General features: G+C 43.4%; 1 protein-coding gene across 5 annotated transcripts in view; it reads right to left on the reverse strand.

Moving 5' to 3' along the window:
• runx2b (RUNX family transcription factor 2b) overlaps positions 1-14,473 on the reverse strand; it is a 37,146-nt gene that overhangs the window by 8,374 nt on the left and 14,299 nt on the right. For 4 of the 5 annotated variants that reach the window (XM_040017200.1, XM_040017198.1, XM_040017195.1 and 1 more), the window contains 3 exons: positions 8,728-8,990; positions 7,232-7,388; positions 4,792-4,896 (listed from right to left, as the gene is read on the reverse strand). In XM_040017200.1, the coding sequence (XP_039873134.1) occupies positions 4,792-4,896; positions 7,232-7,388; positions 8,728-8,990 (525 nt within the window). Of the gene's footprint in view, positions 1-4,791; positions 4,897-7,231; positions 7,389-8,727; positions 8,991-10,097; positions 11,039-14,473 lie in introns of those variants that run through there. The other variant, XM_040017199.1, reaches the window with a different exon arrangement.

A 14,473-nucleotide genomic window follows, 5' to 3' on the forward strand; every position in this document is an offset into this window, starting at 1 on the left:
GCCTAACCTCCCCACTTTATACACATTTGTACAATACTGTACAAAGTTTAAAGAGCACCAGCGCGCACACACACGCCACCCACCAAACGCACACACACACAGAGTTTAGCTCATGTGTGGCTTTCAGACAGGCTCCTTCTGCACCTCTCTGCTCGCATTAACGTCTTTTGATTCAGAACAGGGGAGAACAAATCCATCTGAGATGTTTTTGTCGCATCTCGGGGCCAAACAAATCCAGACTCAGTCTCGTTATCTTTATATCTCCTTATGATTCACTTCTGCCTCCCTTTCTCGCTCTCCATTCTTCTGTTGTCTTCTTTGTCTCTCCCTCCCACTGGATTATTTTGTTCTTTAGACGCCTTGGCACGTCTTCAAGGGACTTCATAAGACATTCAAGTGACTGGCCGCCTCTAGAAAAGCCTGAAGTATTTCTTTTCTTTTTTCCCTCTGCCCTTTTCCCCACCTTCCTACTCTGTTCATCGTTCATTTCATTGCCTTTTTTTCCCTCCTGATGTTTGGATGACTTTTATTTGTTCAGCTACCATTGTAAAAGCTGTTTCAAGTGTGGCTGTAGCCGATAGGTGAATCTTCTGAAATCCTCTTTAATTACTTGGATGATGAACAAAAGAACACTGCTTCAGTTACTGCTTAAGGCAGTAACTGAAAGGGTACAATAATCCAGACACGTAGAGGGCTTCATTCCTGAACATAATTCAAGGATATTAAATGGTATCTGTCTGACATCATTTGAATTTAACGGTTTAATGCAAATGGCACTTTAGCACTTACTGTACAAGCCCCTGCAATGGCATTTGTAGGTGTGTAATATATAAATGTTTGGAGGCATTTTTTTGTATCATTATATCCAACAGTAGGCACTACATTTTGCGTATTAACCCAGCTGAGAGTGTGCCAGACAAGAACCAATCACAGAGAAGCTCACAGGAATCACAATAAGGTGATAAAGAAAAGAAACCACTAAAAATGAAAGAGCAGCAAATCTGTGCCAGAGTGTGTCTGCGATCGGTTTATTTTCAGTTTTAATAAAGTGTCAGTTCATTTTATTACAAAATAGCAACCCTGATTTTGTTTTTGTTGGCTTTTATTTTCTCCGTGTTCTTTACTGTAAATTAAGTATCACTCATTCAGTTTAAACTCATTAATTTAATAAGCTCCACAACAAAAGCTCACCAAGTAGTAACACTGCTAATTAAGTGACATGTTTTTGTTTCCCTATCAATCATGCACCACTCCTAATGCCAAAGTCCTGAGTCATCTTTTTCCAGCTAAACTGAAACGTACGAGGTTTTAATGAAAATTATCTTGTCCAAGAGAAATAATCAAATTATATATATTAGAGTAAGCAGCTTTTTATTCTGGATATTCCTAATCCAGATTTGTGAAAACAATGATGGAACTTTTGCCGTCAGGACTCCCCAGCTTTGGAATTCCTGGTTAGGAAAGCCAGCGTTGATTTTCCTGTTTTGGGGGTATATATATATATTTGTAAAAATGTTTTTTAAAATCATTTATTTCATAATATTATTGAAAATATGCACACACTCTTGTCTTCAGTTTTACTCTGCAAAGCACCAAGTAGCTGCAAGTCAAGTTATTATCATCAAGTACATAGAGAAGCATAACTCCATATGGAAGTATTGTGCATCTAAGTGTGTGTGAGAGTGTGTGTGTGTTGCACGAGTTTGGCTTGGCAGACAGGTCTCCTGAACCACTAATATTGTCTGCAGGCTTGTAAGTACCATGGCTTCTTCACCAGACTTGTTAACACCCTGACCAAACCTGAACCAAAACACGACCCCGTCCCCATGCCCAGAACCCCCGAGACCATACGGCTTCAAACCCCATAGTGCAGAGACGGGCCTGACCGCTAACCTCCACTGCTGACACACAACATTCGCGCACACACGCGTCACACACACACATCAAGTTATGAGAAATAACCACCGTGTTACGCCACAGCAAGACACAGTATGTGTAATGCCACAATGGTTTTTGTCACCCTCTGTGCTTGTCTGTCATCAATTAACTATAATGAGAATAGTGGGTTTGGACAGAAAGGCTTGTATATTGCGTTAATACGGCTCGGCTATTATCACTCAGGAAGTTTGTCTCAGCTGGCCACAGCCACCGTCAGGAGCAGCTGAAAGGAGACAGAACCACCTATAAAAGCATATTGGTTTAAACAACCACTCCCTGTCTATTAGCTCAAAATGACATTTAATGAGGCCTATTAGCTCTGCTCCAAATCAGCACTGTGGCTACACTAGACTAATGACACCAATAACACACATTCTGCAAACCATGTCATGTGGGGGCACACCAGCAGACACAGGCGCTGCGAGAAACGCACGTGAGCAAACGGATACGCACATCTGCATGTGAGAGCACACGCGGGCGCATGTATACGCACAGTCGATGAGTCGTCTGTGCGGTGGCAAACCACAGGTTAACCAAGAGCTGTCAAGCGATTAAGCACAATACGAGCCACAAAAACCAAGTTAGCCTCCCGCTAATGACACAGTGGCCAGAGGGACCTGACTAACCACTTACCATACACACACACACACACACACGCACACTGTAAACCTCTGAGGAAAATTATACCACAGATCTTTATACTTGGGCCTCGCTGATTTTCGTCACCGACCACGCAATTAATTAACTAAGGCTGGGGTCCACAGTTCAGAGATGTGTGCCTTACTGAGTCACAGGGGTGGTCCTACTGATATTAGACAAGGGAGCGCTGGGAAAATGACATCCCTCAGGAACACTCATATGGCTACCATAAGGAGCATCAAACAAGTTAACACAAAATCTACTTCCTGAATGAGACACCCACAACCAGGCAAGCAATTATACGGTTAGAAAAAAAGTTAACAGAAGCATAAAGAATATTTGGACATTTGAACTTTTATGTCAGGAACCGGCTGAAATCTTCTGCTATTGTCAACTTATTTTCCAGGAGGAAAACAAACAAACAAAAAATGCCCCACAGTGTTTTCAAAGAGAGCCACAAAGGGCTAGTGTATGTCAACTTTAAGATAGCCTACTGTTCCATCTCTGAGTGCAACCCTCCCTGGTGGGGCCTGGCTATACCACAGGCCTCCTAATTATCCACTCGTTTAACACAAAATAGAGCCGTAATGGCCAACAAAGCCCCCCCATACCCCCTCCCAGCGTCTCAATGAAGCGTTCACAGATAGAATCACAGTTTTGGAGACAGTCACTGCTCTCAGCTCAGAGTCTCTGTGCTGAAAACCTGGAGGAGGGGGAGGCTCTGTGGAGAGGGCACATGTGTGTTTTGCCACCCTCCGACCTCGACTTAATGACCCCTGAGAGGGAGACGTGTTCTGGCTGTAGTTTCTGGGTAAATTACACCACCACTGTAATTCTGACCACTTAGCAGCAAAGGAAAGAAGTTCAGGGGTTATGCATGATGACATAGTCTTTATTGCTTAAATTACTGTCCTGAGACTGAAGTTGGAACATGCAAACTCTAGCTTTATGTTTTTTTACTCGGGCTAAATAGAAGAAAAAACAATGCCTGTGAGAGTGAAGTCTTGTGCCAGTGTACCCTCACCTGATCAGGTCTCTAGCTTAAAGACTCGCTTCTCGTGTGTTCAGGCTTCTGGACACAAATCTAAGACGGCAGCTCTGCTGAGGCCGCACCGAGCTTTTCTAAACAAATTCACTTCCGACTCCCATCTGCTCGCCACCAACTAACAGGACTTGTTTGAAAGTCATCTGGGGGGGTGGGACAGCAGATGCACAGGAAATGCTTTTGATCAAACAAGATGGCTCGAGAGCGAGAACGGATGGTGGGGAAAAGTGGGCGTGAGCGTGAGTACATGTGCGTTTGAGGACAAGCATATGCCTTTGTTTCAGGGCGCATGTTGATGAGCGCTGAATGTCGAGTGTGTGAGGCATTTTTTGGCACCACGGGCAGGTTTCCTACAACGAGAGACTGATGGTGGTACTAATCCTAGTGTCTCCTGGCTCCTCTGTGTCTCTGTGTGTCCTGGTGCCATATGTGACAGGACAGACGGGGTGAGTTGTTTGCGATGTGATATTGTTCATTGAGACGCCATGAGATGAGAATATGCTTTTTTTTTTTATGAATAGGGAGGAGGGTTGTGGAAACAGCTGCATGCCAGACCAGTTGGCACTGTTGGCTATAGTAAAGTTTTTTTTTCCCTCCTCAGTTGTTTTTATATGGCCCATTAAAATGAGCTGATGCTAGCACTCTGCTACCCCGCGTACCCTCTGAGGAATACGTTGCCTCACATTTTATTTCTCTTCTGTCTCTCAAAGTGTCACATGGGAGGCTAGACTGCTTTGTGAGAAGTCTTTAAGTGATTGCTAATTAACACAATTTAGAACCTTTTCCTGTAAACCTTTTCTTTTTGGTTAATTTCCTCGTTTTATTAGTGTCATCATTTAAGCCGGACGTTCGACTCCGTTTGCTGGCTGGACACACATAGCTCAGTTAAAGGGCACTCCACTGAGTTTGCATATCAAGAATAGGTGAAGAACTATGTAAAAGTTGAGAAGTATTTTCCACAGTTAGCTCCCTGATATTATCATCATCACATATATGAGCTAGAATCTGATCCCACATAACACGATGGGATTCTACTTATTCTAATGAAAAAGTAGAATCCCATATTTGAAAGCTTGCAAATTGGCAAATTGAAAGAAGACTTAGGATGCTTCCTTGTGTGTGTGCACTTATTTTCATACTGTACTGCTTGTGCGTGCATTGGTACTCACTCCTGGGCTCACGAGGTCCGTCCACGGTGACCTTTATGGCTCGGTGGTAAGTGGCCACTTGTGGCGGGTTGGTGAATACTGTGATTGTCAGAGTGAAGCTCTTGCCTGTAGTGACATCAAGCAACATCAAATGACAATTGAGACAATGGCTAGTATTCATCTCTACAACATCCCCAAGTCACAAGTGTGGTTGTGATCACATAATAGCCAATACAAACTGGGGAAGAAACGACTTCGAGAGGATTAACAACAGACAACATTGGCCGTTTGAGAGGGTCTATTTAGGTCCTTTGGCAGAGTCTAAATGGAAGACTGACTGCAGGAGCCAGTATCGTGTTATCCAGAATTTAAAATGCTCTGTGAGTGGGCGAGAGGCATTTTAATAGTCACTTCCTTTCTCGATAATCCCCAGCAGTTGCTGCCTTGGGGTTGAGTGTTTGTCTGTGCAAGTGTATGCGTCCCTATGTGCATGGATGAGGAATGCTATGAATCAGAGTCCAACAGCCAAGTCAGCAGGAACAGTAATATCTGAGGTATGCAGACGCAATGAGTAACCATGGCTACACGTTGGAAACAGGAAGCGGGGGTAGCAACTCATCCGAGCCCCTGTCTATTCATCCATACACCTGTGTGTGCCATCCCCTCTTCCGTTCTGAGCCCCAGCTAAGTGTAAACATGCTTTTCAAAGATCAGATAGCAGTCAGACAGAGGAGATGCAACAGGCGTCCCTCATACCTGTTTCAAGGTGCATGTGGGTGTTCCCGACCAAGAACCCCAGAGGTTTACTTCAACGATATCAGGTGTGGTATTTGTAAAGATTAGCTCTATGATTGCAATCAATTAATGACTTAAGTGGTTGTGAACAAGTTTCAACATAAGAATTGACCACAATTCATGGATAAACTGTAGAAAATAGCAACTAAAAGGAATTTCTAAATAACTGGAACACATAAACTAATGCTAGCTAGGGTTAAGAGTTGAAATTATTAGCTGACAGTAAGGATAAACAAATGATATCACTAGCTCAACACAGTGGATACTAAGGATGCACCGGTACATCACCAAAATACTGGTACGGACCTTTATTGACTTTGTTGATATATCGTTACAATATATCAATAAAGTGACACATACTGATGATCTATGATACAGTGGGGCATCTTGTGCATTGTGTTCCTGCTTCACTGCTGTTAAAGCTGCTGTCATCTCTTAATTGTGATCCTGTTCGTGCTTCCTGTCAAGGTAAGGTTGTACGCTATGACGCTATTAATTTTAATGATGTTATCAGCGATATCTGAGACCTCTGAACTAGCCGTCCTGTGCATCTGTGCTATCATCATACAGAGGCACCACGTCAGCCCTGTAACCATCAATCCTTGTGCATCTTTGTTCTCTCTCTCTTATTCTCCCGTGCATGACTTTCAGCTATCTAACATCCTATCAGTTCACTTCGCTTGTACTTATCTGTCATTGCAGGGTATTCATTTCAGACACCTCGTAGTCTGATCTCCCCTGGCTCCTATGTCACTTCCTGTTACTAGATTCTTTGTTACAGCAAAGGGACGCACGCAAGGTCTCTGTGGCAACAGGTCAAACCCAAATGCCTCGTTGTCTCCTCTTAAAACTCTGTCACTCCTCGGCCCTCCTGACTGCTCTGCTTCCTCCCTTTTTTGACAGCTACAACAGAGAAGGAAACCGGGAGGAAAAGTTGCTGGTGGAGCTGCTGACAGCACTTATCACCATCAACTTACGACAGGCGACTTTTTTTCTGTGAGATTTGTACAAAAAATAAAATAGTTACAGAAAGCACGGCGAGTGCAAGAGCACATCAGGAGACCCAAACGTACATGATTTACCGACATGACAGTAAATGATGCAAATAGTCACTTTCGTGATGCCAAACATTTGAAGAATGCCATTGGACTTAATAGGCGCGCTTCTCTGCCTGACAGCGTGAAGATATGCGCAGAGAGTGATCAGCCGTAGAGCTGCAGCACCACCCAACATGTTTATGAGCCTGAACTGAGCTGGGTCATATCAGGTGAAAAGGAAGAAGAAAAAAAAAAGCCTGTGAGTTTGATAAGTATTTCTTGTTATCAGATTCTCGCTTTTTAATGTGGCTGACACTGGAGAGCTGCGCATTTCTATCTTTGCACAGTTTGTTTCTCAATCTAAAAATCACAAGTACGAAAAAGCAACTCGTCTGGATTAAAGGATAGAAAAACATATCGAGAAGTATCGTTTCAAGGGAAAGAAAGGGGGGAGCAACACGCTTCACCACTCGGGCTCTGCGAGATGGGTGGTGGGATTTGAGTCTGGAGTCAGAGAGATCATTATGTGGTTGCCACGTAGTGAATGTGGCCACTAATCCACACCACTGAACCTAATAGCTACTACTGTGTTGTAGTGAAAGGAGCACAGAGAAAGTTCCAGGCCTCACCTCTGCCGCTGCGGCCCACAAAACGGAGGTCATTGAAACGTGCTACTTGGTTCTTCATCACACCTGAGGCGTTCCGCAGCTCAGCGGAGTAGTTCTCGTCGTTGCCCGCCATTACGGTGACAACGGTCCCATCAGGTATATCTCCCAGGGCTACCACCTGTTAGAAGCACAAAAGTTCTCCTTTCAAAATTTCAATCTGACGTAAGCTACATTATATTCCACTGCTCCTGTGGGGGGAAAGATTTTACTTTAAATATCAGAAGCTGTGGGAAAACAAAAACATTATCTTCTTCTCAGTTTTGACTATTCAAAGCTTGTCTAGACTCATCATTTTACATCCTGCCATCCTCCTACAAATTAGGTTGATAAATGGATTTAATTTTAATGCCTCGAAGCAGCCTGATATCATGATGAATGTCCTCAGTTGAATCATGTAAAATGCAGTCTTTCAAAACAAAAGCGCCGAGGCCTCGTGTTATCATTTAGATTCTTGGATGCAGATGAAAGAGGATAAGTAAGGCCACAGAAGTGGAATAATTACAGAGCTGTAGTTATAAGAACGGTTAAATAACACTTATATTTAAAAAGTGTCACATTTGATTTGGAGCCATGGCTGTAGCTACAAATTTCCACTTGAGAGTGTCTTTGATCTGCCGTTTAAATAATACCTGTCAAGTAATTAACAGAGGCTTTTCTTTGCAATATCATGCAAGCCAAAAACAGAGAAAAAAAGGAAAAAAAATAGGCCAAATACACAAAAGCATTATTCTTTGGAGCATTAGAAATATATTTTTCTGATTCGGAGTATTAAAAGCTTGAGGAAAATGAAAATGTACAGACTAACTAAATGTAGACAACATGCTGTAATGTTTATTAAATAATTTTCACATTTGATGCAAATTGTCAAAAAGAGAAATATCCAATACAATGAAGTCTTTGTTGCTTATTTCACTGGATGGGAAGTTGCTTTAAAAGGCTTGTATATTGTATTAAACTAATTCACAACATTTTCTGATTCTCGGAAATAAATATTATAATGATTTATTTTAAACGCAAGATGAAAACAATATGCACATGTGGCTCCTTTCTTCCAGACGCTGACTCATTTTCCTACAATTAAAACCGTCAGACTAATGCCCTTAAACTTCAATAATATTATTTTTTTATGCATTTCCTGACTATAATTTATTTTTAATGTCACAGTAATAACTTCCGGATTCTGCATGTTTACATTAATAGCCATTAAGGCTTGGAAACTCAAAGAAAAGGCTTAAGAGATAAAGAGGTAAATAATCGAGTGAGAGAAGGTTTTTAAAAATCTGAACTTCTCGTCATCTAACGTTGTTAAAATGTCTTCAGAGAAAGATGACGCGTTTATTGTTGTTCAAAATCAGCTTTGGGCTTCATTTAGTAGTTTTTTTTTCTTGCAGTGAGCCATGATAGCCATCAAAAGTCGCTTTATTCGTTCAGCAGCGCAGCGCTGAGTCGGGACTCACCTTAAAAGCGACGGGTAGAGTCTTGTTGCACCGCCAGTGGGAGGGCAGGACCGAGCAGAGAAAGTTGGGGCTGTCGGTCCTCACTAGCTCGGCCGGGTGGTCCGCGATGATCTCGGCCATACTGCGGTTTTCGTGGGGGCGCAGTCTTGGCACCGCCGCCGCTGCGTCCGGCTGCCCGGCTGGAGAGCTCACATCGTTCATCTTTCCTGGGACCGGCTGGAGGCTACTGGACGGCGGACTGAACCTCCGACTGGCGCTGGGATCTACGGGAATTCGCATCACAACAGCGTGGATTATCAGAAAAGGCACCAAAGGCTCTCCGGCTGCTCTCTTTCTTTCTCTCTCTCACACAGGGAGAAACTCAGGAGCGTGCGCCGCTGCTCGCTGAACCTCAGCGCGCCTGCCAATGGAAAATGGGACTCGAGTGAGCGCACACCGCGTTTCAAAACCCTCTCCACTACAAACTTTAGTGGTCGCCTTCAAACGACATAAAATAGACTTCTCCAGCAAGAAAAACAACCCTTAAAAAAGTTGATGATGCTTTAAATGACAAGTTCTTTTTTTTCTTTCTTTCTTTTTCAAACTCCTCGGTGGAAGAGTCCATGTGCCATAACGCTGGCGTAGTTGCTCATGTGCGGATATAAATAACATCAAATAAATGTCCGAGCTCGTAATAGGCTATACAATTACAAAAAAAGCACGTCTAAAATGGAACAGCAGACCCAGATGCTCAAAAAAAGAAAAGTTTTTTGTCTGTCTCCCTTTAGTGAAAAGTCAAAGCGCAGCTCCAGGTGCGTCATTGAAGTCTTTGTGCCAAACTGAAAGGCTTTCTGAAAGTCCGCAGGCTATGTACACACAAAAAACCTTTCAAAGTCAAAGGGATAAGCTTTAACAATACTTTACAGGGCTATTTACAATCCCGCGACGCCTGCAAATTCAACATATTTTTCTGTTAAGTCTTCCGGCCGTGCCGCTGATTTTGTGTAGGGTTAAAAAAAAAAAAAAAAAGGTTTAAAGACGTTTGAAGAGAAAAAAAAACTATCGCCGGTGAGATGAAGGAGGCGGAAAAACGAATCCCGGTTTTGTAGCCGTAAATGCGGTTAGTGTTTGGAGGCCGGGGTTTCCCGTGCTCAGGCTTTTTGTGGTTTATATAGCTCGAGCGCCCAGCAATTATTGCGCTGATGCGACTCCAACACGTGGTGTCTGGAGTCAGATGCATTCCCTCCGCCATAATCTATCACGCCTATATAGACTGCCGGACAGATCTCCCTGTAAATGGCCATAACTTCATGAAAGACACGTGGAGCTGCGTTTCACGCCTGTCTCTTACCCACATTTCAAAGTTTGCTCACAGCCTATACCGTACGTACCGACATGTTACCGCTCCCCTGGACCATCAGCGCGCTCCTAACAGCGGAGGTGCTCATTTTCAGTCAGCAACGCGCGCATCAGTCCATCAGACCGTGTAGTGTTACCGCCGTGTCCTGACCGTAAACGGCTCACAGACGCGTTCAGAGAGAGCCGAGCCGCGGCGAGAAGCGAGTTACACTCCATAAGGTATAGGAGTGAGTGAGTCACCGGAGAGCGGTGAGTCAGGTAGAGGCGCAGGGGTAGAGTTTCACTCGGTCACAGGGGAGAGCTGTTGTGCAGGTGTACAGGTATTCTACTTTACAGGGGCTTTAATTTATGTTTATCCATCCACGTGGCCGCCCTGTGAACCGACTGTGCGTTTGGGAGAGGCATTTATGGAAAATCCAACTTCAACAGTTTCTGTGCCTCATACAACTTGTTAAATCTATTACACGGTCGTTTTATTACACATAGACCGAAAATAAACGATCTATCTATATAAGCAGCACCAAAACGAGACTCCTTGCGTAATTACGCACAACTTAAAATGTATTTGCATATTTCAAAACAAGATCACATACCGAGTAGTCCATTTGACGCAGCTTTTATTTCCTACTTTGACACACTTATTGTACTTTACTACAAAACTACATTATTTAACCCGTTTTCTTATTTAATTGCAGAATGTGTGAGACACACAAACGCCGAACGGCTGTAAATTTAGCCAACAGTGTATCAAATTGTAAAAACCAGCTCAATGTCAGCCAACAGCAAAACACTGCTTACACATGTATGCATCCTTAAAGATAACCCGGTAATTTACAACAGAGGAACTCTCACAGGAGCCACTTTTCAGCTTTAGAAATGCTGAAACCTTCAGTTGATTTTTCGGCACTTGCGGTTTTTATTTTTCGCAGCTGCTGTTTACATTGAAACTCAGAAAATGAATGAAAATAATTCTCAAGAATATTTAACACAACAAAAATAGTAGATCTGCAACTCATGACATAAAAATCATGCATTTTTTTAAAGCCTTATTTAAAAAAACAAACTCAAAAAGTGCTACATACATCCTTACATCATAACAAAACAGAACAAATAAATTAAAAAAAAATAAAAATCACACTTTAACTTTTATGGCTGACATACTCTTTATGCCTGCTGCACTGAAAACAGTGAGAGGGCCTACTTAGCTTGTCCCTCTTGTGTCTACTGTAGAGGGCATCATTTACCCTCTGTGAGCCTCTATATCTCAGCCGGCACTCATCACCCACCCCACCCCACCCTCAGCCCTGATTACCCATCGGTCTCCCAATGAGACTTTTCTGGATGCCACATCACACATCAGCATGTGTACTGCCACTCTGTGTTCCATTTCCATTGCTCCCAAACAGGCTTTTATTGCAGTGAGTCTTTAAGACAAAGAGCTTTGATACTCCAGGCCTGTTTCAAAATAAATGGGACAAGTGGGAGGCACAGCTGTTGGGTTATTTGGATCCAGTCAGAGCCTTTGTAGCTTGTTTTTATGTTGTAAAGTTAGATGCAGTTTTATATACTTTGCTAAAGATTGCAGTGTTGTAAGAGAAATAATGTAATTCACCGTACACTACAGCCCGAGCGCTTGAAATAAGTCAAGTTCTTAAGTTTCACAAGCAAGTATGTGTGCACATATACATGTCTATTAAGTTGTGTGTGAGTGTGAGGATGTGGGAGGAATATATATATAATGTCTGAAAGCACTGACACGCATCTGGCACCTCGTCATGTGGACGGAGGAGGGGGGGGGGGGCGAGTGATTGAGTTACGCTTCCCTTCTGTGTGCCCCAAACACCAGAAATATGGTTCACATTGTCCAACATTCTCAAAGATCATCTAACAATTCATGGATGGATAAATGTGAATAGTAGTAATTAAATCTGTAATAGTGATAAACATGGACTTGCAGGAACCATGGAGCCGGTTATCCCAACAGAGTTAAGTTTCAGCTCTGATAATATCGCTTTTTTATCGTTGAGTAAATGTAGAGTAATGTGGAAAACACCCTTAATGTTGTAGTGGAATCTAGTTTAGGAAATTTAAAGGAGGGGGGCCAATTTCATGCCATCAGCCAAATCAGCCTCCTGACTTAAATTTGAAGTGGAACTGTCAATGTGCACGTTCTATGAATAACAGACCCTTTAATGAGAACATTACACAAACTCACCAACTTTTCTAAGTCAAACTAATCATGCCTAAATTTAGATTTGCTGCACTCTGTTATTGTCCCATCAGAGGCAACGTAATTTTCCCGGCCCAACCCCAGGGCCCCAAACAGCCCCCCCCCCTCCCTACCTAGCCGTGCTTTAAACTCTGACAAGCTCAGCTCATCAAAGAGTGTTTGTCCCATCTGACTCCGCTTTGCTTCTCCGCTGCACATCCAGCATCTGTCTTCCAGCTCCCTACAGGATACGGTCCACACTCATACAGCGCGAGGGCTTTTTACCGTCTGGCTCTCTGTCATTCAGAGGTATTGGGCAAACTCTGCACAAGTTCAAAACGTTTGATGTTCCAGAGATGTGACGGAAAGAAGGCGTTAATGTGCCAGAATAATCCGTTCAATAAAAAAAGAACATACCATGCCTACCAAAATAACATTTTAGGAACCCGACAACTTTTGATTAAATGCGAATGCTGGAAGGTTTCGGGCAGAATTGGCCTTTTAAGGATACTCCGCTGATCCTCCTCAGCATAAACTGATTTCATATGATGTAGTAATGAATCTAGCATAAAGCCGTTTAGCTTTTCAGTGGTTCTGCTGCTTGCCTGGTGCACAGCTGGATCGTCTCTCTCAGCTCTGGTATTATTCATCTACTGTGTTACACTGGCTTGGAGTCACTGCACAGTAGGAGAAGTCACTAACAGTGAGGAACCACAGTATAGCACATCGAGCAGGATGTGCGTTTCATGATTTATGGTAATATTGTATTTCGGCAGCTCAGTTTCAATTATTTGTTTTCAATAAAAATCAAACTTAGCTGACATTCTCTTGACTAATTTTCCTGTCGAGATATCAAGCGAGTAATAAAAGTTTCTGTTCTCGTTCCCACTTGGAATGACAAAGAGTGTGTGAACCGCTAATATGTGCACACATCCACCGCCTATAATGTTGTCAGCAAACGAACTGCGCAAAAGCTTCTCCCGGCGCGTCTGTGACCTTCACATCTCCCTCGCTGTTTGACATTCAAAGGGACGCATTCAGACACGTACTTACGAGGCGCGCGTATCCTCGCTGTGAACAACACCTCATTAAGGAAGATGACAAGACACAGGGCTCAGTGTTTCAGCTAGAAATGTGTGTAAACTTTCCAGTTTAAGCAGGAAACAACCAACTATGAAAATACGCTCACTTTTAGCTTTCTTAGAAAAATAATTTGTAACATTACGGTCATATAGCCTCACTCTTTCGCTTCTTCATAAGCATATACTGTACTCTCATCCAAGAGGAAAAGCACAGCCACTTAAGACTCGGGATTAAGACTCCATTTCACAGTGCTGCATTTTTCAAGACACTTAATTATAGCCTTCTAGAGGAGCGCAGTGACGAGGCCCAGGCTTTTTCAGCCCTAACGGGATGTTTCCATGTTTGGCAGGCCACCAGCCAAATGGCCTGCCAGCAAGCCAATCAGAGAGCCCACCAGGCTCTGCAACAAAGCAGCCAGAGATCCAGCACACGATCCAATCGACCAAACCGACCCGGAGAACAGGCATGTAGCTGCAGAACCAACTAAACTAGTGGGCCGGTTAGTTAGCCAGCAGAGGAGGATGACGACGGACAGAAACTTTGTTCCTTGTGACCTCATCGACACAACCTCAGCGACTCACATCCCAGCGCTGATCCCAGATCATAGCTAAGCCCTTAATGACTGTTTGTGATCGAGGCCGTGACATCACTGTAAACTGTTAGGACGAGGACAGCACGTTCTGTGGTGTGTGAGTGTGTGTTTGTGCGTGTCTCTATGCAACTGCCTTCACAGAGAGCAAACCCAAAATACATTAAACTCTGAGAAAGCCGGACCGGCGACTGCGCCCTCGAAGTCTTACATATGTATACATGCGCTTCGCTGAGGGGTACAGAAAGTTGTCTGATATTTTTGCTCAGTTTTTGAAATGGCACGGAGCAGCGTGGAAAGAGATGGAGACACGGAAGGGGGCGGCTGCTCGCTGCTTGTGGCAGGAGGGTAAAGAGGGAGGGAGGGTGGGAGGGGTATAAAGACAATTTCCTCTCTGCTCTTATTGCTCTGACTGTCTGCCGCCTACTGCCTTCACGGAGGTCCCTAATTGAGATCACTTGTACTTAAAAATAGGAACAAAAAAGGAACTTCTGTGGGCTGGAAGATGGAGAGGAGAAAATAAAGCA

The sequence above is a fragment of the Simochromis diagramma genome, unplaced genomic scaffold (genome assembly GCF_900408965.1).
Source record: "Simochromis diagramma unplaced genomic scaffold, fSimDia1.1 OVJJ01000802.1, whole genome shotgun sequence".
NCBI classification, from domain to species: domain Eukaryota; kingdom Metazoa; phylum Chordata; class Actinopteri; order Cichliformes; family Cichlidae; genus Simochromis; species Simochromis diagramma.